A 23,077-nucleotide genomic window follows, 5' to 3' on the forward strand; every position below is an offset into this window, starting at 1 on the left:
TTTCAAACATTTCACTGTCACCGTTTATTACAGTTAACACAAATCTAACCAGCCCGCTCCTCCCACTTTATTTTCAATAACAACTTAGCAAGAATGCTAGCTTAAACGCTGTCATGTCCATTCACCTCCAGCTTCATATATTAAACTCACCAGATATACCGAGCAACTCTCCCGGCTGTAACACCACACTTACAAGGCTTTCTTACATCCCAGATTTATTGCGTCTTTGCTCCGCTGTGCTGGAGAAAGTCGGTCAGCAGACCCGTGACAGTCTCACTCACTCAGCTGATGAGGGCACTTCCTGAAAGCAGCGCGTGGGCTTCCTCCGAGTTACAGATCAACTGAAATTGAAAGCGTCTGCATTTATTACCCAAATCAGTTGCGCATTTAGAAAGGCTACACATATACTCTGGATACTGCAGCAAATAATCCCTCTGAGGTAAAGATGAAACAACTCATCACATTATTGGAAAAAAAAACAAAGCAAAACAAGCTGCAGTGTGGGGATTTAAATGAAATAACTAAGCCTACACAAGCAGTATGATGAACAAAACCTTTATGCCTCACTTTATTTCAGAGTTACATTTCTGTCTTCAGTGCAGACGTTACAAATCAGTGACAGTGTGATTTGAGCCACACGTACTAATGCACTCGTGTGTGAAATGTCTTTACAGTATTGCTATATTCACGTCCCCTCTTGATTAAGATTTTCCGGACAACTGTTCCAACAAATCTATCCAGAGTTCAGAAGGGTGTCTTGCACATCAATGCACATTTCGTTCTGTTCTGTGCACTGATGAAACACATTGGCAGTCCTCCACTTGCATCTCACACTGTTGTCCTGAGAGCCGTTTTTGTAGTTTTATTCATTTCCATCTGCATTTTGGTCATGTTAACCCTTTTAAAAGTCCTGTTTTAACCATTACAGGCACCAATCTCTCAAACACCAGGAAAAGACAAAGAAAAGAGAAAGAAACTAATTACAGTTTTCTGTGACTGAAATGCAGTTAGTCTTTGTTGAACATTTGGGGTTGTAGCAGCATCCCTCTATATCCTCCTCATTAAGCCCTTGTGAACTGTGTTCCATTAGGCTTTAGTCTGTGGTCTGCTCACAGCAATTCGGAGGACCTTCACAAGTCATTTGTCCGACCACTTTACTGTCTTTCTTGGCTTCTCTTTGAAAAACTGTCAGAGCTCAGGTTTTCCTCATCATCCGACGAGTTTGCCAGACCTGGAACTTGCTATAGGCAGTCTGCAGCATTTCCTCCAAGTGCCCTGTGAGCTGTGGGAACACCAAAGAGACTTTAGCGCTACATCTACGAGGTGAAAGAAAGTCTGTGCAACACTGTCGATGGCTCAAAAACTTACATTTGTACTCAAATACTGACGCTGAATTTTTTCCTTGAAAGGATGAAGCTTAGTCATTTGAAATCTCTCGAGGTTCGACTTCATTTTAATCACCTGCAAGAAAAAATAAAACATGAAACACATAAATTTAAAAAACAAACAAAGACTAAGTTAATGGTGTGCAGACATGGATAGAAGTCAACTAATTCACATAAGTTTCAGCTTTACGGTGGCAAGCATGTCTACTAGTTTTCATAGCAAATAGCTAGTTAAGTATAGTTATTGTTTTACTTAGTTTACCTATGAGTTTGCAGGACATTTCTTAAATGCTGGGATTAGTTACGCTGGTGGGATGAGTCACAGATGTCACAATATTGTCAAAGTGAGAAAAAGGGCCAAGTCAGCAAACTGTTAAAAACAGTTGTCTTTTTTATTTATTTTACCAAGATTTTACATGGGATTTTATAGCTTCAGTTTTAATGTATTAGTGATAATTTCAGTTAAGAGTCAAATTCATTTACACAGGTCTTTTTAACCTGAAATAACAGTGCAATTAGGAAAGCTGCTACTAAGATGTGTCAAAAAACTTAAAGACAAAAGCCTTTCTCTTCCACTTTAATTTCAAAACTCAAGAAAGTCTTGAGCCACCCCTCATTTTGATATATTTTGCTGACCTTTCGGTCTAAGAAGCTTAGACAGAAAGCGAGCAGACTTTTCATTTTGTGAAAATGAAAACTTAAAGAAATCCAGCCACTTTCTTTCCAAGCTCCATAGAGTACCATGACCTGGATGACTGAGAACCTACACAGACATATTACTGACCTACGAAATCAGCAGGCATAAAAAAAGAGCCAATTTTTTTGTAATTTTTCACATTTTGTTACTAGCAGCCTGACACCCCCCCACATGCAAAAACCACACAATTTCTCCTCATTCTTTAGTTCACTCTATGAAAAATGGCAAAGATAACATATTTTAGTATTTTTGCAATACTGTTCGGAAAACATCTGCTTTATTTTACAGCATGATAATGATCCCAAACACAATATCCTTCAAGAAGCCAGAAGAAATATTTCTAAAGGGCTACTTAGAGAAATTACATAAAAGCTTGCCTAAGAGAGTTCAGGCTGCGTTGAAGAATAAAGGTGGTCATACCAAATATAAACTTTCGCTTTTGTTAGAATTGTACAATGCTAATTAATTAATTGCTCCCAAAACTACATGGAGGCAGAAATATACATTAAATACAAAGATGATTTTCTTGTGTAGTCAAATATATGGGTCACAGGGATAATGGAAACAAAATGAATGTCAGTCACCTTCTCCTCCAAAAACAGTGTATTTACAGGAAAACAGGACCAGAAGTGTCTCAATAGCTCTCCAGCAGCTACATAAAGATGCTTCAACTCTCCCTGAACCTCGGTCGGTACCATTTCTGGAAGGAAAAAAGACAAACCTTAATTATTCTCAAAGCTGTTAGGTAAAATATGTTTCAATACAAGACAACCGATCGTTTTCGTGGTGGAAATTAAACACATTTAAGGATAGAAAAATACTGGCAGCTGCCAGTGCTACCCCCTCAGCCTCCTAGCAGATACACCTAACATATGAATATCAAAATCCTAGGTGGCTTCCTTTTTGAGTTATCGCATTAACAAGATTTCCAGAAACTTCTACCTGTGACGTTGAGGTCATTGAGATTTAAACTGTCCAAGATTTTTATTAAATGCACCTATGATATGAATTGGAAAATCCTACGTTGCCTTGTTCACAAGTTGTCCACACCGCTCGCCCCGGGTGACAACTCTACTTGATCAGCCCACATCTCAGCTGACATTCATCATATTGCTCAATCGTTTATAGCTTGCCAACAGTCAGCAACAATGCTTTTACCAAATCTGTAGTACACACTTACGATTTATGGCTTGCTGTGCACCTCCCTGCATGAGGACGCCACCTGGAGAAAGAGCTGCAATGGCAGAAGTAGCTGCTGTGCTGGACAACACCTACAAAAAGCGTGACTGTAGTTAAAATCTGTCATGCTCATAATTTGATAAAGCTGTAACAGTAAGCAGATTAAGTAATTACAGTGATATCAACAGTAAAATTAAATGTAGAGGATCTGAAATTGAATTTTTTTTTTTAGCTCTGAGAGGTTTGATTATTCATCCATCCATTTTCTTCCGCTTATCCGGGGCCGGGTCGCAGGGGCAGTAGCCCAAGCGGAGAAGCCCAGACCTCCCTCTCCCCAGCCACCTCCTCCAGCTTATCCGGGGGAACACCAAGGCGTTCCAGGCCAGCCGAGAGATATAATCTCTCCAGCGTGTCCTGGGTCTGCCCCGGGGCCTACTCCCGGTGGGACATGCCCGGAAAACCTTGCCCAGGAGGGGCCCAGGAGGCATCTTTGTCAGATGCCCGAACCACCTTAACTGGCTCCTTTCGATGTGGAGCAGCAGCGGCTCTACTCTGAGCCCCTCCCGAATGGCCAAACTTCTCACCCTATCTCTAAGGTAGAGGCCAGCCACCCTTCGGAGGAAGCCAATTTCCACCTATGTTTTCCCGATCTCGCTCTTTCGGTCACTACCTGAATTATTAGATTATTTCTAACAATTTAAATACTCAAGTACGATAATCTAAATCTTTTTTTTTCTACCAAAGAATAAATTAATTCCAAAATTGTCTCATCTGTTAATCAGAATCAGAATACTTCAATAATCCCTAATAAGGAAATGATGTGGATTACAGTTGCTCCAAGACAATAACAGTAGCAGACTGAACTAATTAAATATTGCAATACATTACAAAGTTTACAATATATAAGAAAGCTCTGATAATCACCATTTGAAAGTGAAAATATCAACATCATCTACTTATTGCAGTCTGGGACAATGAAATGTCTCCCAATCCGCTGACAGGGGCAACACTGAATATAAGCTTCAGTATGTGAAATGTCCCATCTCTGAGGGAAGAGTCATAAAAAATGGATGTCTGCCAAGGTTTTCCTAGTAAATGACAGGGCTGCTTTGTGATGGGTTTAAGCACTCAACTTCCTGGCTTATAGTTCCATTTAAATGGACTTGTTTACAACATTAACTATGTGTTTAAAAGCCTTTCTGCCTTGACTTTCTGACACAAAGTACTGGAGGCTTACATCCTAAACATGTGCCTGGAGCGACACTGAATTCTAAGCTGAAAGAACAACAACATCACAGGGATATCAGACTCTTTGTTGGGCACCTCCCTAACACATGTTCTCCTGAACTTTACCTGAAAATTAGTTGCTAAACTTCACAGCTGTGCACAAATGACTCCAAAGATCAGTTGAATCACAACAGAGGCTCATCAATAGCACGCATGCATCTAATTGTAGTCTGAATGAGTATGTGAATGCAGGTTAAGATCTGATGACATCATCTTTAGCCAAATGCTAAAGTAACAGAAACACAAAGTCTGAGCTCTAACCTGAGTGAGGCTGGGTTTGTAACTAGCCATCTCATGACGGATGTAGTTGACAGAGTTGATGATATCTTGGCTAGTTGTATACTGCTGGGATTGAAGTGGCACAGGTCCATGAGCATACCTTATAAAAAGAGAAGTGAGACACATTGGATAGTCTGACTAAAAACGAGGCAGTTTTGTTAGCCTAAAACATGAATCAGTGCTGCAAAATAGAAGAGCAGCCCCTTGTGCTATAGCAACAGTAAGCTGTAGCAAAAACATTTGACCTTGTATTACATCACATCTATTATGAAACACTGCAAGTGAGAACTTTGTACAAAAGAAGTAAGGATCAGCAACAACAAACCCTCTTCTCAAATTTTGCTTGGCTGATTTTTGTCTGTAGAGTTCTACAAACTATCCCGGCTATACAAACTTTTCTAAACCTGACAGCTAATCAGCACCTAATGCAGTGCTTCTGTGAGCCTGTGCCAGTGCAGGGAAAAACATGGCATGAAACTAAGATTAATAGATATAATTTCTGTTGGGAGAATAAACTAGCATTATATGTGGATGTGATCTTTTTTGGCTTCTGATGTGAAGAGTTTGTGTTCAATTTATTTAACTCATGTAAACAATATACAGAAGAAGTTGCAGGTAAGAACTACTGAGCTAATAATTGTTTAGTCAAAAGATACAGCCAGGCAATGATGCAATCAAAAACCACCGGACTTTCCAAAACTTCCGTCTTTGTTCTGTCAACTTCCTCATCTGCAAAAATCTCTCAATAAACTACATTTCAAAACACAAACACAGCTTACTGAACAATTTCATAAACTGCAAAATTCTTGGAAAATAAAGACAGCTAAATTACATCAGCTGTTTGTATGTTAACCTAGATGTTTTTAAATTTTAGGTAAAAACAAAACAATAAACTAAACGGTAAATGGACTGGTTCTCATATAGCACTTTTCTACTTTACCTGAGGACTCAAAGCACTTTATTCAACCTGCCTCACTCACCCATTCACTTTATTCTTTAATTTATTGCTTTTTCTACGTGCTTTCTATCTAACATTCACACACAACTTGAGAGCAACTTGGGGTTCGTATCTTGCCCAAACTAACTCCATCTTGGCTCTTCGTATGGTGTTTTAGTATCTTGGCATGCAGACTTCAGTAGCAAGAGATCAAACCACCAGCCTTCCGATTGGCAGATGAGCTGCTCTATCTCCTGAGCTACAGGCAGCCCATAAGTTGTGTATGTTTTACATTTATTAACTAACGATAATTTAGAATCACTTTACACTTGTTAACTGATGATATTATTAGATTAAAAAAACATGGAGTCACCCAGAAAGAATTTAATAATATATGAAAATAAGTGGACATGTGGTACCTGTCAGACTTCTTCAGGTTTAATGGGACTGTTTTTGGTCTGTTTTCCCTTTGCAGATCCTCAAATTCTATGGCTTCCTGTAGTTTAACCTAAGAAAGTTTGTCCACAGAACAGAGTCAGTGAAGCTGCTACACAGAGAGCAATACTGTAAAAAAAGCAAAGCCATTGTACCTTCTTAACAGGAGGTTGAAAGAAGTCAGAATCCCTCGAGTTTCCATCTGTACTGCTCGTCTCACTGGCTTGGTCAGACGCCAACTCCCTTCAAAAACAGGAGATTTTCAGGAAAATGATAAAAGACGCTGAAAAGCTTGCACTCAGGTTTAAGTGTGACTTCTTTACCCTCTCCTTGAGCCTGCTGCCAGGACCATGGCACTGTGATGGTTGAACCGCTTTATAATGGCAGAGTTGCTGCTGTCCTTCACCGACTTGTTTGCATTGGAAGTTGAGGGCTGTGTTGTGCAAATTCCATAACCCTGTGTCACAAAAAACAGGTTTTGATATGTAAAGGAAGGTAAACGATTAAAGAGTTATCACAAATGACTGAGGATGGCTAATCATCTCACCTCATCTAATGTTTTATCCTCCAACGACTGGAGGTCAACCAAAGGATTCTTTACTCCTTGAGTCACGAGAGTCTTTAACCCTGCATGGATTGAATGTTAAAACTTTACATTAATGGCTTCTTACGTGTGGTGGCAGTCCTAGAAAGGAGTCAGATTGCCTACCCTTCTCATCCTGCTTTGCACACTCTGAGAAGATATCCTGTGTCCCTGTGTTGATGCGGTCTCTGTGAAAATAATGGGACTGGAAAAAGCGGGTCCAGAACTCCTTTTCTGTCAGGTTATGAGGCACATTTTCGCTATACTTCTGCTTCACTGCAAGTAAAATGCAAAGTCAAAAAATTAATTTCTAAATGTCATGAGGGACACCAGCTGCACATTTAATAGACTGAGGAAAAACATCGAAGCCTCTATGCAGTTTTCTCACTGACTTTGCTTCAGTGAGAAAATTGTAGTTTTGCTTCCTTTCTGATTGATTTCATGCCAGTTATTAAAATCATTAATCTCATATCCCGATACAAGACATTTATCGTCCCAACAACGATATACATCACAAAAACTTTTACATTTTCTGTAAATTCTTTGAATCTCGAGTAACACGAATTGCGTGAAGTATTTCCAGCTGGGCGTCGTGTACCTGGAGTCGAGTGTTTTGACCGACGCATGGTTTATCTTGAGCACTCTCTCCATATTCTTTTATGTGACTCTTAAGTAGGTGGTAAAAGACGTTTGCCGTGTTTGAGTCTGAGGTGGGGACCGGTTTCCTGCATAATTTGCATAGTACAGTCCATGTCAGACTTTTCATAACAATGTCCATGCTTCAGAGGTAGCCCCTCGTTTAGAAATAAGGTCCTTGATTTGTTTTGACTGGTCTTTCTGTTTGTCATCATTTCAGTTTATTATGAAAAATCACAACAGGATCTTCAGCTTTATTGTGAAAGGTTTATGTGGAAAATAAACAAGCGGACGGCGGAGCCACACGCTGAGTTTACTGTCATTTTTGCTAACGACAACGCGTAAAAACAGTCGCTTGTCCATCCGTAGTGTAGTTATTTTAAATATTAGAGTAAGAGAGAACTTATTAATATAGCCAGTGACCATCAAAACCATGAAAAAAATATTGCCGTAAACTTTTTATTTTGCGACACCATGAAACAAAGAACAGCGTAATATAAAACGATAGACGTTTTCATATCGTCATCTGATAAATATTGTAATATCGAACAGCCCTAAAAATCATTGTTGCAGGCTTTGACTGAAATAAAAACCTGAGCTTGTAATAACCACTTCCTGGGATTTTTAAGGGCTTAAGAGTTGGAGATAACATAATTCTTTACCTGCAGGATATGTTCTGAAGATGGATTCAATAATGTCAGCTGTCAGGTTATATCTCAAGCCATTGCAACCATCAGTTTGAGGTCTAATGTCTGCCTGTGGAGCATAAAAGTTAGGTCTGTTAAACTTTAGCTGTAGGTAAGAGCTTCAGATTAGAAAATGTGACATAATTATATCAGACTTCATGGACTCACCAAAAAGGCTCCAGATATACCAACTTCCTGTTTGTTGTTATACGGTGAGGGGTCTGTGTTGTTAATGCCTCCTGACCGGTTGGCCCAGAATTCCTCAGCACTGATCACTTGGCTCACCACAAGGTCTTTATATAGCTGGAAAAGCACCGGATCTTCTTGAAGCATCCTGCAGGAGAAAGTACAAAAATAAAAGAGTAAAAGTGTGTTGACACATAAAAATGTAAAGGAGCTGGGAGCATCTTTATTTGCTTTACTGTTTCTCAGTCAGCTTATTAACTAAGATAGATACAAATTGACAATTCGATCTTTGACTCAAGAAGTGCCAGATCTGTGTACTATTATGCAGACATTCATTTTGTTAACTTTTATTGGACTACAAAGTCAATTTGGTTTTAGAGTTTTTGTTAATTGTATTTATTTTATTAATTTTAGCCATATCTTGTAAGATCAGACACACCCATGTAGAATGAAGTGTTTTTAATCACAATATTCCCACACACCATTTAATAATAATAATAATAATAATAATAATAATAATAATAATAATAATAATGGATTGGATTTATATAGCGCTTTTCAAGGCACCCAAAGCGCTTTACAATGCCACTATTCATTCACTCTCACATTCATACACCGGTGGAGGCAAGCTACAGTTGTAGCCACAGCTGCCCTGGGGCAGACTGACAGAAGCGAGGCTTCTATCGCGCCATCGGCCCCTCTGGCCAACACCAGTAGGCAAGTAGGGTAAAGTGTCTTGCCCAAGGACACAACGACCAGGACAGAGAGCCCAGGGATCGAACCGGCGACCTTCCGGTTACAGATGCGATTCCCAACCCCCGGAGCCACGGTTACACTACTCCTGCAGCATTTTAGGATCCTTTAACCTAGAAATGCTGCTGGTCCAGCTTTGGTTGAAAATTGTGGGTCTGTGTTTTAGTCTAGATGGGCAGAAAAGACACTTTTGGAAATGCTGATGCTGGCACCCTCATTTGTTTACTGGTTTAATCTCATCAGCCACAAAATTTAAACAGAAACATAACAGCTTCCTAATCAGCTTAAATGTGTGTGTATGGATAATGCTCCTAGATGCATTTTCCTTTTGTGGCAACTCCTATTCTGTTGTCTACTACCATGACCACTTTATACTCAGTTTGTTCTTTGAGTAACAGTTTCACTTCATCATTGACTCCCCATAGTATTTTTCCACAAAATTGCCCTCTGCTTCCTGTTTACATTAGTTCATGCATGCCCACAGTGCAAATGTAACTGGCCACTCATGTGAAATCTGCCAGCTGATTATATTTTTATTATTGAAAAGAGCAGGTAAATAATGAGATTATCATTATGTTTCCCCTCTCTTGTTTTTACCAGCCTTTATTTATACATATTTATAAATTCCAACTCCACTAAAAATGCATCTCAGACGTAATGTCTCTTATTACTAAAGTCAAATGTAAGTCAAATATAAGACAATGTAAACAAACAAATAAAAAAAAAATCGAATTAAACTGAACTCAGGGCTCTAGACTAACTTCTTGCCATGAGCGCACCGGTGTGCCTAACTCAAATTTTTCAACCGCATCGCTTAACACCGCAGTTTTACATGTGCACTTTTTTGGGGGGGAATTGCAGTCCATACAGACAATATTCATTTCTAAATTATTAACTAACAATCTTGTACTTAAAGTGCTTTGTCAATATTGTAGAAAATGTTAAACTTAATCATCATCTCGGCCTCCTCTGACGACCTGTTTGCTGTTGCATGCTGCTGAAAGGCAGTGGGGAGAGGGGACACTTGGGCAGTGCATTTATTGCAGCATATAATGTGTTTTCTGGATACACTGTGCTTTTTCAGCATTCAAATATTGATGGCACCGTGTCAGAGCACTGGCTATGAATTTCAGATGGATCAGGCCTTAACTTAACAAAAAAGTTATCAATAGTTCTTTTCATCTTTTCTCATTACCCACAGCTACATCCACTTCTGTCGGGCCTAGGCTGCTCACTAGGGCTGGGTATCATCACTGATTTCTATAATTCATTTGATTCAGGTTCTCAAAGTCCTGATTTGATTCAATTTAGCCCCAGACAGTCAGAAATATTACAATTCTGATCATTTATCAGTATTGATACATGTGAGACTTCATCAGAATTTTGAACATCACAGCAGATGCCTTTGTGTGAAAGTAACTGAGAATAAAACACAGAAAAACTTGAAGGAGATTTTTCTGGCCTGGCTTTTTATAGCAGATAACCTTAAAAATATAATTTTTTCATTTAAGTGGAAAAAAGAAAAAGAAAAGAAAAAGACAGTGGCCGACAGCACTGTAAACAACGGTAGACTGGTGGGTAATAAGCGAATGAATAATGCAGAAAACAGAGATTTGAGAAACTGTTCTTGAAGTACAGAGAGAGAGAGAGAGAGAGAGAGAGAGAGAGAGAGAGAGATAGAGAGCTGTGCATGAAGTGTGATTTTTATCGTGGTGGAAGCAAAACAGCAAAAGTCAGAGGGAATTCATGATGACATTGATCAAATGTGAAGCGCAGTTTGCTGCTTCCTTTGCTGCTGGCTCGCTGAATTTTAGTTGGAGAGAGACAAAACCTGCAGCTCAGAATCAGCGCAAAAAGACGTAAACACAGCGCGGACCCGACGCATCAGAATCGCTGAGCTCCGACAGCGTGTCCGTCTGCGGGCTGTCGGGTGAGAAAGCCGAGAAAGACAAAGCTGATTCTGATGCGTCGGGTCTGTGTTACGTCTTTGTGTGGAATCCGTGTACCTGCTCTCATTTGCTGTTTGGTGGTTGTTGAAATAGTTTTGTGAGCTTTAATCTGAGAATCTGTCGTTTCTGGCAAAACACAGTTATATTTAAAAGTCAATTCAGGATTTAATGAATCGATATCGCTTTATTCAAGCTACTCACCTCCCTCTTCCAACTGCACTTTCAACTGCCAATCAGTGACGTCCCGCCCCTGACTATTTCTGATTGCTTTAGTCCACGATAGGGGCATAATGTGTGTCTGTTGTTGGCCACACAGAGAGTTGCAGAGATTTTTTTTTTTTTTGTTACGCGAACAGTGCGACCAAATTTTTTTTTTTTAGTTGCACCACTGAAATATTTGGTTGCATTTGCTACCAAATTGGTCGCACTCTAGAGCCCTGGAACTGATGTCATTCTTTATATACAAATGTGTATATAAATAATAATGAGTATATTTCCACACAGGTCTGCAGGACAAGCATTTGTAATTTGTACTTTATTTGCAGAATATTTGTAAAATGGGAAATCCTGTGGCAGAGCCAAAAGGATTATCATGATACTAAATAAATATTAACAACTTTCAAGCATGCACACAGATGGACTCTGAGAACTCAATAGGAGTTTATAGAGAACTCAAAGATGTGGAAAGCCACACCAATCCGATAAACAGAAGTAAAAGTTTAAAAGAATCTGTACTACCACTGTTATGTATTTTGACTCAGAGAACTGATCAGGCTCTATTTGTGAATATGCAGCAGCAGCAGCAGCAGGCATTGCACTGCATTTCAGGTATTGCTAGTCATGGCTGAATGACTACGTTTCCAGATAACAAACAAAACCAGGTTTTTCCACTTCTACTGGGGGACTGCGGTCCATTCAGGTTTGAAAGCTCTGAGATCCAACTTCTCAGAAAAAACAAATGCAGCTGGGAATCTACACCCCAGTTCACACAATTTGAAAATGAAGGCCCCCATTTAAACATCCAAAAATTGAATTACAAACACGACCACCACATATTACTGCAGGCAGGCTAGTACAGACTGTGATTACTTCTGCTAAAACATTACCCTTGATACATGTATTTACGTTAAAAATGTACCTGTTTTTCTCCTCCAGCTCCTTGTTGGCTTTCTTCTTGAACTTAGGCAGCAGCTGCTGCAGCAGTTCCTTGGCAGCCTCTCGGTCTTTGAGTGCAGTGCTCTCGTTGGCAAAGTGGAATGTGGTGCTCTCGCCAGTGTGAAGGACGAGCTGGAGCTGGACTTTGGCTTTCCCATCAGGGCTGATCTTCTGACCTGTACAGAGCAGAAACAGCAGCTTGAGCAATTTTTGTAGAGATGAGCATTTCTGTGCCTCGATTTGTAGTTTAACGGCATCTAGTACTCACAGCGGATATCTGCATACAAGTGGCTGACTGTGAAGCGGTCTTTGCCTTCTGGACCCCAGGCTATACGTTCAGCCATCAGATAGAGAGTGCCATCCTGCTTCTTCTGGCGGACCTTTTTCACCACCAACAGAACCTCCTCTGATAGCGATGTCATGGCTCAAGCAACTAACTGAGAAAACAGATAAACTGCTGCTGATTATAGTAGTAACTACGCATTAATGTAATCACGCACTATAAAATGGAGAATAGCAACAAATATGGGTTAGTGGGATGAAAAAATAATAACTGTAGCTCAAATAAAAGCGAACAGTTTATTTCTCAGTTTATTCAAGAACCTCAAATAAGCTGCAAGCAATAATAATTTAAACTCCCTCCACTGTAGTGCCATAACTGTAAGTTCTACTTCTTAGGAAGTCTCTCCTATATAACCTTAATGGCACTTAAACATATGCAAAGTCGACGTGGTGTTGACTGTTTTATTATATCTACTCAGCTAAGCTGCCTAACGTTAGCTAACAGTGAAGAAGAAAAAAGCTTCAGGGTGAAGTCGGGAGAAAACTTACTTTACCTCAAAATAAATCAATACTGCAACGAACGCCTTGCTTCCCCTCAATACATAATCTTGACACGCTTTATTCTTCAGTATAAAAACTGCAGAATGAGTTACACTGGCGATTTTTTCACGACTCTGGCAACGAGCGACTCGACTTCAGCGCCGACATGACTGCCGAGCGGTGTGTTACACTATAAAGGTTCCGGTGGGATGAGGCGAAGAAGACCATCGTTCCACCAAAGCCAGAAGTGAAAGGTACGATTTCTATTTAACGTGCATTTTAACCAAATTAACAGATATGTTACCAGTAATTACGATGCTGTTAAGGAGGATATTAAACACGATTAAAACATTCATTTGAGATTTTAGTCAATATTGATCTGACAGCATCGCACACTTGCTGCAGATTTGTTCATCCACTTCCGAAAGGTGCTCTATTGACCTGAGATCTGGTGAGGCCATTGAATACAGTGAACTAATTGTCATGTTCACGAAACCAGTTTGAGATGTTTTGAGATTTGGGGCACACGTATCTTGCTGGAAACAATATTTTTTGAAGATGGGTACACTGTGGTTATAAAGAGATGAACGTGGTCAACAGCAATACTCGGGGAGACTGTGGCAATTAAATGATGCTCATTAGGTACAGGCCCAGAGTTTAACAAGAAAATATACGCACCATCATAGCACCTGCAGCCTGAACTGTCAGTTTCTGTTTCTGACCCTAACATCTGAGTGTTCCAGCAGAAATCAAGGCTCATCAAACCAGGCAATGTTTTTCCATTCCTCTGTTGTCTAGTTTTAGTCAGTCTGCATGAATTGTAGCTGAGTTTCTGAGTGGTACTCATTGTGGTCCTGCTGTAGCTCATTGCGTTCAAAGTTTGATATCTTGTGCATTCAGAGATCCTCTTCTGAATACCTTGGTTGCAGTGTGCGGTTATTTGAGTTAATGGTACATTCCTATCAGTTGGAAGTAGTCTGGCTAGTCTTTTCTGACTTTACAAGACAATAAGATAAAAGATAAGATAAGATAAGATAAGATTTAAGATAAGATAGAACTTTATTAATCCCTCGTGTGGGTTCCTCTGGGAAATTCGGTTTCCAAATAGCACAGCACCAACAGAAGTTACAGAATGTGAGCAGAATACCATATATACACATATATAAATACAGAGACATATATAAATAAAGAGTATACAAAAGGGATAAATAGAATAAATAGGAATAAGAATACAAGGGAATTGCACATTTCAAGTATTGAAGTCTATTGCGCCGTTGGTTATTAACAAAAAGTATTGGACAGTGAAAAGGCACTACAGCTTAGTTGTTCCCCCCTCCTTTGTCCTCCTGCTTCCCCTCCCTTTCCCCTCCAGAGAGGAATTAAACAGTTTGATGGCGTGTGGGACAAAGGAGTTTTTAAGTCTGTTGGTTCTTGTCTTTGGGAGAAGCAACCTGTCACTGAACAGACTCCTCTGGTTGTTTATGGCCGTGTGCAGAGGATGCCCAGCATTGTCCATAATGTCCAGCAGTTTTTTAGTGTCCTTTTCTCTGCCACTGTCACCATAGTGTCCAGATTCATGCCGACCACAGAGCCAGCCTTCCTGATCAGTTTTTCCAGCCTGGATGAGCCTGGATGAGTCCTTCTCACTATTACCACTCACTGTGGCACCATCCTCTGTAAACTGTAAAGATGGCGGGAAAATCCCAGTAGATCACCAGTTTCTGAAATACTGAGACCAGTCTGGTTGCCATCCATGCCATGTTCAAAGTGACTTAAATCAACTTTCTTCCTCATTCTGGAATTCTGTTGAGTAATGACATTCAGCAGGTCATCTTGGTCATACATCTACATACAGTGAGTTGCTGCCATGACATTTGTGTTATATAGAGTCTAAAAGTGTTAGTATTTTAGAAAAAAAACCCCGAATAAAAACAACCTTTTAATACCTCTTTCTAATTTTCTTAATGCTCATAATATTATAAAAATAGATTCCATGCTCTTACTTTCCTGGCTGTTTCAAATTTTTAAACAAAGTTTGCTTTGGCCAAATAATCTCAGCTGCTTCACTAATAGCTTTACCCTCCTTATTGCTTTATAGGTTATTAACATCACATTTTCATATGTATTACCTATACCCAGTTGCATATATAGCAATTCCAATTTTTCTTTGTTTTATAGTGCCACCATCTCCAAACCATACATCATAGCAAGTCTCACTACAGCTTTGAAACCCTTCCCTTTCAATCGTGCTGCAATCCTTCTGTCACCAATCAAGCCTTAACACTTGTCTCCACCCACGCCACCCTGTCTACCCTCTGTCAGAGTTAATCTGAATCTAATGTGAATTCTGGATGAGGTTTTTATTCTAGCTACTCAAAATCTGTGCTGCAAGTGCATTTGACTCTTTGCCAACAAATTGGCTTATATGTTTGGGTTTATTACAAATGACAATTGCAGAAAGATATTTTAGAGTTGAAAGGTTTTGCACCCAATAGCTGTTTCAAGTAGCATCACATCAAATAATCCAAATTCAATACATGTAATATTAATAGAATAGAATAGAATAGAATTCAACTTTATTGTCATTGCACATGCACAGGTACAGGGCAACGAAATGCAGTGATGATGGTATATTTTCAAATACCATGCAATTATTGCTACAAATGAGGAATGACCACACAGAAAATGGATATAAAACCAAAACAAGAACACATGATCATGATCAAAGCTGAATTTTATTGAAATAGAAAGTAGTTGAAAATATTAGATATTTGACAAAGATATTTTAGACATTCTTTTAACTCTTTTGCTAATAATAAAATTGAATGTTACATAATTGTGTTGTTAGAAATAATGTTCAACTATAATTTAAAATTCAAGTTATTGGTTTTCCCATTCTTATATGGAACTCTTTTCCCAATTCAAAGAACCATGACTGAATTACTGCGATTTCAGTTAAATCTGAATTTCTAAATTTATGTGGAAGCTGAAACGGCACATTATAAAGTTTGTAAGGGAATGACTTCTGGAGAGATGAAAGGACACACCCACCACAGAAATATATCATTTTCTCCCACCTCCAAAAGAGTACATGCAAATGTTTGGAGAGGGACTGTAAGTTAGAAAGAGACAACTTAAGAAGATGCAAGTTTCAGACTAAAACATCTCTGCTGTTTAAGAGGTTTAGCATCGAGTTTTGTTTTTAGTCTTCTGATATTAAGTTTATATTGTTTAGATAGGTTTTAGGAAGAAATAATTGACATATATATTTGTCAGATTTTCTAGTCCAGTTTTCCATCTTTCTTTTCACAATCTTTACAATCATGCTCTTTGCATTCAGCAGCTTTGCAGCCACACTGGTCAACTGAAATGTACTTGTACATTTTTGTGGTGTTATTGGCGCACTTTATCTGCACTTCCTTCTCGCTGGTCTTCATTTCTTGACAGCAGGTGCATGAATGCATCATGCTATTGGCCTTTGCCGAATACCTGTAAATAAAGATAGTTTCAAAAACAAACAACTGTTTAATAAGAAATTATCATAAAAAACAGCACATGCAGTTTAGCATGAATGAGTAAATAGTTTGTTTCTGCATATTTTCATGAATCTCACATTGAGGAGGATGCTCCACAGGATCCCTCACATGATGTGAGTTCCACTTTCTCAACTGATTTGCAGTCATTTATGTACAGATAGGTGGTGTTGGTGTGGATTTTACAGGGGGAAGGAGGCAGACCTGTGAATGACAGAAAATCACTTGAATGACCGGATTGGTAATTATCATGTTCTGTTTGTTGTTCATGTTTAATAATTTGATCGTCACCTAAAAAAGCTCTTAAGTCTAGAAGCCTTTGTGAATGAAAACATGCTGCTGAAATGATTTGTTTGTGGTTTGCCTGACAGGAAATTTATAAGCATTGGCTTTCTTTCTTGGGGTAACAGAAGAAAATATTTGAGATTTAACAGTTATAAATGATTTATGAAGGCATATATTAATATGAAATTACATTTTCAAAAATATAAAGTAATACTGTGTAATGTGATTTTTTTTAATACTTACAAATTTTGCAGCAACCACTTGCATCTGTTTGCTCAGTTCCCTGAAAAACAGGGAGTTTGTACTGTAAACATTAGCAACTTACACAACTTACTTGTATAAAAAACTGTTGGAAGACCCAATAGCAGGTTGATTCTGTTTAATTAAAAAATTTGGCTTTGCAGTTATTTTAATTTAATGATGCATATTTTTATTTGGATGTAGTTTACATTGACTGTTTTTGGCTTCTGTACATTTTAAATACATTTAAATCAAACTTACAATTTTAGGAATTGTATTTTATAATTATAAAACAAAATCAAAGAAAGGAAGGAAGAAAGAAGGAAACTAACTAATCTTTCAAATGTTCTTTTTTGAGTGTCAATATTTGGCTGTAAGAAACAAAACCTCTGCTTTTAAAGGATTGTACTCACTGGAATGCAGTTGTTGGGATCAAATGGAGGACATGTTGTGTTTTGTACTACAACTACAAATTCATTGTTCACTTTCACGCAGTCATACTTGGTACACTGATCCTCTGACCACCAAGTTTGAGAAGGCTGTGAAGAACAGTAGTCAGTTATTAAAAATATATTTTTTTCATATCACAACTCATTAAGTGTTTCAATTATGTTGTACCAACCTTAATAATTACTGGAGAAGAAACGCCTGAGACATTCACAACACAGCTTGTCCTTATACATTTTCCACAACATGATCCAGGCACATCCGTATATTCATAGCCCTATTTTTTTTAAAAAATACAACATTTAATATTGTTTGAAACTTCACCCAGTTAAATCTACATATAGCATGATTAGTAGGCAGCAGTTACAAAATACTTAATAATCATCCTGCAAGTGGCATTTAGCAGATTGTGGTAGCTATTAGATCTGTGATACTCAAATAGTAAAATATTAGAGAAATATTATTTTCCAGAAATATTCTCATTGCTACTTAAGAAGGTTGAGTAGAAGGTTTGCTGAATTGGTAAAAACTATATTTATCAGATATTTAACAAATATTTTATAGATAGACATGTAAAGTCAGAGCATATCACATCAACATAACTATGTGAATAGCTAGCTGTGAAGTGAACAAATGAAAACCCTTTTAAAGATTGATTTCACAAATCAGCAACAGCATTTAGGGCAGCACTTTCCAATATTTAGATCAGGTCTTCAAACATATCAATAATAATACACTACATAAATTACATAAATCTTCACCTGTTTTAAAAACACACTCATCTTAGATTTCAAAAAATAAAGTATGTGAGTAAATGAGCCTGGATGTAAAATGTGAGGTCATTTAAAAACCTTATTTACATATAATTTTAGTGGTTCACATTCAGAATGAATGAAAATACAAAAATTTTCATCAAAAAGTACCTTGTCACAATTTTTTAAACACTGTTCTTCATTACACTTGTAGCTGTTCAGCTCCATTTTGGAATTCTTGGTTTCAGTGCAGAGGCATTGCTCACATAGGCTTTTGTGGAAATTATCACCAGGCTGTGTGTGAAAATAAAAAGTAATGTTTTAACAGTTTTAATAGTAACACATAATATAAATATTGCCTTTAAAGAAACCCTCCAAAATACATATAAATAAATATAAATATTCACTATAATTTTTCCTTACCTTGTACTCGGTATTATTAAAGACACAAACATCTTTGGGCACTAAATAAGACAGTGTTCACAAAAATAATTAGATTAAAGTTTAAGACTTTTCACACACTGAATAAACAACACCTATAAGTTGCACTAACCACAGCTGTAAACAGGGCAGCATTTATCCTTTGGGGTGTTAACCTTCAATTCAAATCCCACGTCACAATGTGGTTGCAATGGACACGTGTTCGTGTTACATTCTGTTGGTGGAAATAGTTCCAGCATTAGTGGATATAAAATAAAACAAACCAGTAAAATCCAGAATGAATTAGAGTATTTTACAGCAGGTGTTTCTGGAAAACACATATTTTAAAAAAAATGGAAATAGATCCAGAACATCAATGATATTTAGCAGTAGCTCATCTGGCTCAAAATCAGTTGCAACTCACAGGTTTTTTTCCTAAAAAACCCCCCAACCTTAACCTTGAGAAAAATTAGTCTTATAGACCAAATTGATCATTGTGTGCAAGTTTCAATTCCTCTTTAGGAGGAGCATTGTGATTTGTGGATGGACAGACAGACAGATGAAGGTCCTTCAACCAGATGAGCTAAAAATATCATATTTAAAGGGCATATTCCTGGGCACCAGTTTAGCTCAGTGAGTGAGCAGCCACCCAAAAAAAATCCAAAACAACTTACCACATGTCGGTGTCACACAGCAGTCCACTGTTTTGTTCACCAGCACCTCACCTTCGGTGCACTTTACTGGATTTTGAGTAGCGCATGTTACATTCTTACAAACCACACTAAAAGTGTTCTTATCGCAAACACATTCCTGACAACCAATCTTCCAGGTTTCACCAAGCTATATGGGGGATAAAAAAGAATTATTTACACAACATCAACAAATACACTGTGAATAATTGAAAATGTATATGTAGAATATCATAGCATTTACCTCTTTAGGTTTGCCATCGGGTCCAGCGCAACCTTAAATCATAAAAACAAGCAGCTCACATGTATACTTACAAAGATTCACATTAGATTTTTCTTTAATATGCAACAGAAAATATGCTTACAAGAGGAGACGCAGACATCAGAGGTTGAACTGAACAAAGTCATTCCCCCTGGGCAGAAGCACCCCTCTCCAAAAGAATTGCAGTTCTTGTTTTGGGGACCTTCTGCATTACATTGCTGAGAGAACTGTTCATTGTATCTAAATAAGAAGTCAGTTAAGAGGTATCATTACTTCAGAAATAGAACAAGAATTTATAATTATATGTCAGTGTAGTACTTTTGTACTGGAGTAGGAGTAGCATCACTTAGTCCCCTTTGGTTCAGGCTGAAATCGGTTACTACAAATAATGACCTGAAATGTCACTAAAACTGATGCATGTTTTTCATCTCATACCACTTTGCATTCAACTTCCAGTTAGTTCAAGACTGATTGTATTTATCCTCCCCAGGGGATGATGTAATCTGTTCTGTTTGTTTCTCTGCCTGTCTGTTTGTTAGCTGTCCAGCATTCACAGTTTTTAAGATACGTTTACATTTTGTGTGACGGTAGATACCAATAACAGATTTAATTTGGGTAAAAAATCCAGTCAACGTGACATCAAATGTGAAAATCAGTAAAAACTTTATATTCTCCACATTTGTTATGGATAGTCTTCAAATTTTCCAACAACAAACTAGGCTTTTGGAGACATGAGTACCTAGGTTAGCTGAGCATTTGAGGACATTTTAATATAAAAAAAGATATAAAACATCAAAGTTTTAGTATAGGCCTCACTCGCTGTGGGGAATTGCACTCTTTGAGTGCTCTTATCACACCTGTAACTGTACTTTGTGTTTAGTGTTACTTGGGTGCAGTTATGATAATGTAGTGATTACCTTGCATTGCAAGTTTGAACAACAGTTGGCCCACAAGGCTTGTAGACTTTATTGTCTGGGCATTTATATTCTACAAGAAACAAATATGTATTTAAGATGAAAATGGTTAGAAAACATCTAAAACATTATGATAAAAAAAAAAACTAAGAAAAAAAGCTCTGTCTTACCACACACTCCTTTAGTAGCATTCCTCCAGTCTACACAGATAGATGCCTCAGCACACATCAAGTTGTATGCCTCAATACTGCTGCATCCCATATTAACAGTTGTGTAGCAAACATCAAATTTACAGGCTTCATAAAATGGTTGTACACTTATTACTTTGTGGCATTCCTTGAATACCCTTAAAACACAATGTCAAATAAAGAAGATTACTCCAGTGGTCTCACTGATGGAACTAACATGTGTTTATTTTGTAAATTCGTACTCGCTGTTTAGGATTTCACAAGGTGAGCTATTGACGCATATTGTAGGTGAAGGTGAAGGTGGAGGTGGAGGTGGAGGTGGAGGCCCATTGCAGTATGGCGTATTGTCGACAGATACACGCCAGTCATATGCCATGTCAGAGCATGATGGAGAAATCTGACCATTTTTCAGTCTGCAGTCATTTTTTGTGTTATTGTCACAGGTACCTTGCGAAAAGAAATGTTAACATTATACAGATTACAGCCAAACACAGGGACAAACTGACTATCAGCCTGTATATGAGCCTGGCATTCTTTACTAAGCGATACAGTAGCCCATGTTTTAATCATATGGGCTACAAACAGCACCGTCACAAGTTCAATAAAACTGCAACTGTTAATGCAGAAGAGAATGTTATATCAATCACAGATCGTGAAGGAAAATTTGACTTGTAAATATAGGTTTTTAATTAGAACATAGACTTATTTCTAGCATTATTTACTACCATATTATGCTCATTTAACTTTCACGATCAATACTTTAAGACATTCAACTATTAGCTTACCACACTGTCCTTCTGTGTTGCCATAGAAAAGAGTCATCGGTACATCTACGCTGAATAAAAGACCTTTGAACATCACAACTGCTTCAATTTTTGGGATTGTTAACCGCATCTCAATTCCTTGATTTGTGATGGTCATGTCATTATTTGTAAACATAGTAGTGACAAGACCACCGTTGACAGATACCTAAGGAATTTTAGCATTAATTACTATTAGTGAAATATCTCAATGGTGCTGCATAATATTTGAATATATTATAATGTCAGTACTTTTAAGACACTTTGTCTAAGTGATACCCACCTTGTTCACAGTCTTTGCTCCTCCTCTCTCCTGTGTTAGAATAACTGTATAGTTTTTGTAATACACAATAAGGGATTTAGGACAGGTCACAGTTCCAGTGGGATTACAGTTTACATTTTCAACATAAACTTTAAAATTGTGTCGAGGTGTGATCTCTTTAACCAGGACATAAGTGCAATTTTTTTGGAAGCTGTAGTATTGTCCATCAAATGTCACATAATGAGGATCTCCCCAGCCACCACAAACACCTGCAAATATTAGATTGAGATTGCATCAAAACAAAAGATAATTTTGTAATTTACTTACATGTTTAGCAGCTTTGATATGTGGAATTTTAAAAGGGTTTTATTGAAACTTACATTTGCATTCATAGTGGAAACAACAGCCATTTTCATCATAAACTTTAACTGGTGTTTGCCTATTCTCACAAACAATATTTGTTACATTACATTGCACATGTGTTGTAATGTGTTTTCCATTTTCACATGTTTCTGTGGTGCAGTTGTTTGAACGCCAGGTTTCACCATTCTGATGAGAGCAAAACAGTGCTTTTAGAAATGAATTACACATGAGTTACATTATATTTTAGCCTAAGAGGCATACACACTGATACACACTATAAATCACGTCGGATGTATTAAATTTAACACTTATCTGTATGTCCACAAATGTTGCAGAGGCTGTTTAAAAAATTATTTTGCTGTAAACTTTCAGTAAGAACTTTCAGTAACACCGAGAAATGCAACCACAGTGGAATTGCTAGCAAAGCCGTTACATTGCATAAAATTATAAATTTTACCTTGTTTCATATTTCAGCCTAAATAACTTAGTAAAGACAGCAGTGGATTTTTTCTTTACCAATATATTTTAATTCAAATACCTTTCTAGGTGGATTGAGAAAGAGGCAGCCTGGGATTTCTGGAGTTACTGAAGTTACTGGAGTGCGAGGGCTCGTTATGGGAATAGATGAAGTTGGTGGAGTTGTAAAGTTACATGGCTGGGAACGGATTTCAGTACCACATGATGAATTGCAATATGCAGTGTAACACCAGCCTTTTCCATCAGTCTTATTGTACATGAAGGTACCTATGTGACAATAAGAACTGAGTTAGAGCTAAATAACTAATAATGGATTGTAAAACGTACAGTTGTTAACATTGTGAGTTGGCCACAATAGCAACAGAGTTGATTATTAGATTTTCCTGTGGCCACTTCAAGTTTCTGCACAAAAGGTTAATTATTCCTCAATGGACGTGGATAAAAAAAACTATATTTTAAACACTTTATGAAAAAAA

At 37.8% G+C, this 23,077-nt stretch overlaps 2 protein-coding genes across 3 annotated transcripts in view; both read right to left on the minus strand.

The window, feature by feature from the left end:
* Positions 1 to 1,143: 1,143 nt before the first annotated feature.
* On the minus strand, positions 1,144 to 13,170 carry gtf2h1 (general transcription factor IIH, polypeptide 1). Of its 2 annotated transcripts, none has more exons than XM_086298899.1 (15): positions 12,984 to 13,170; positions 12,416 to 12,584; positions 12,131 to 12,323; positions 8,273 to 8,438; positions 8,081 to 8,174; positions 6,909 to 7,058; positions 6,747 to 6,826; positions 6,523 to 6,656; positions 6,355 to 6,442; positions 6,184 to 6,272; positions 4,810 to 4,927; positions 3,263 to 3,353; positions 2,667 to 2,782; positions 1,369 to 1,461; positions 1,144 to 1,282 (listed from the first exon to the last, which is right to left on the minus strand). In XM_086298899.1, exons 2-15 carry the CDS (start codon positions 12,567 to 12,569, stop codon positions 1,196 to 1,198), a joined length of 1,653 nt encoding a protein of 550 aa, XP_086155025.1. In that variant the 5' UTR covers positions 12,570 to 12,584; positions 12,984 to 13,170; the 3' UTR covers positions 1,144 to 1,195. The 2 variants fall into 2 exon arrangements, with proteins under 2 accessions (XP_086155025.1, XP_086155026.1); XM_086298900.1 differs by having other exon boundaries at positions 12,416 to 12,601.
* A 2,515-nt stretch (positions 13,171 to 15,685) lies between these two features.
* LOC147324810 (uncharacterized) overlaps positions 15,686 to 23,077 on the minus strand; it is a 32,997-nt gene continuing 25,605 nt past the window's right edge. The window contains exons 31-48 of the mRNA XM_086302730.1: positions 22,663 to 22,868; positions 22,142 to 22,310; positions 21,783 to 22,030; positions 21,485 to 21,668; positions 20,942 to 21,146; positions 20,682 to 20,857; positions 20,515 to 20,584; positions 19,701 to 19,837; positions 19,580 to 19,611; positions 19,321 to 19,486; positions 18,780 to 18,881; positions 18,650 to 18,690; positions 18,398 to 18,520; positions 17,650 to 17,751; positions 17,441 to 17,566; positions 17,031 to 17,070; positions 16,583 to 16,706; positions 15,686 to 16,458 (exon numbers count right to left, since the gene is read on the minus strand). Of these exons, the coding sequence (XP_086158856.1) occupies positions 16,251 to 16,458; positions 16,583 to 16,706; positions 17,031 to 17,070; positions 17,441 to 17,566; positions 17,650 to 17,751; positions 18,398 to 18,520; positions 18,650 to 18,690; positions 18,780 to 18,881; positions 19,321 to 19,486; positions 19,580 to 19,611; positions 19,701 to 19,837; positions 20,515 to 20,584; positions 20,682 to 20,857; positions 20,942 to 21,146; positions 21,485 to 21,668; positions 21,783 to 22,030; positions 22,142 to 22,310; positions 22,663 to 22,868 (2,459 nt within the window). The 3' untranslated portion in view covers positions 15,686 to 16,250. The remainder of the gene's footprint in view (positions 16,459 to 16,582; positions 16,707 to 17,030; positions 17,071 to 17,440; positions 17,567 to 17,649; positions 17,752 to 18,397; positions 18,521 to 18,649; positions 18,691 to 18,779; positions 18,882 to 19,320; positions 19,487 to 19,579; positions 19,612 to 19,700; positions 19,838 to 20,514; positions 20,585 to 20,681; positions 20,858 to 20,941; positions 21,147 to 21,484; positions 21,669 to 21,782; positions 22,031 to 22,141; positions 22,311 to 22,662; positions 22,869 to 23,077) is intronic.

This window comes from Aulonocara sp. 'chitande type north' Nkhata Bay, linkage group LG7 (genome assembly GCF_057382095.1).
Source record: "Aulonocara sp. 'chitande type north' Nkhata Bay isolate Kocher_YH1m ecotype deep benthic linkage group LG7, A_spYH_male_GT1.1, whole genome shotgun sequence".
Lineage (NCBI taxonomy): Eukaryota > Metazoa > Chordata > Actinopteri > Cichliformes > Cichlidae > Aulonocara > Aulonocara sp. 'chitande type north' Nkhata Bay.

Bases quoted from the DNA above. Each gene is read 5' to 3' on its own strand.
- gtf2h1 (XM_086298899.1), bottom strand. From the start codon at position 12,569: ATGACATCGCTATCAGAGGAGGTTCTGTTGGTGGTGAAAAAGGTCCGC. The intron at 2,783-3,262 runs GTAAGTGTGTAC...TTTTCCTTCCAG, and splicing joins TGCACAGCAAGCCATAAATC to AAATGGTACCGACCGAGGTT. The intron at 1,283-1,368 runs GTAAGTTTTTGA...GTGTTCCCACAG, and splicing joins GTCAGTATTTGAGTACAAAT to CTCACAGGGCACTTGGAGGA.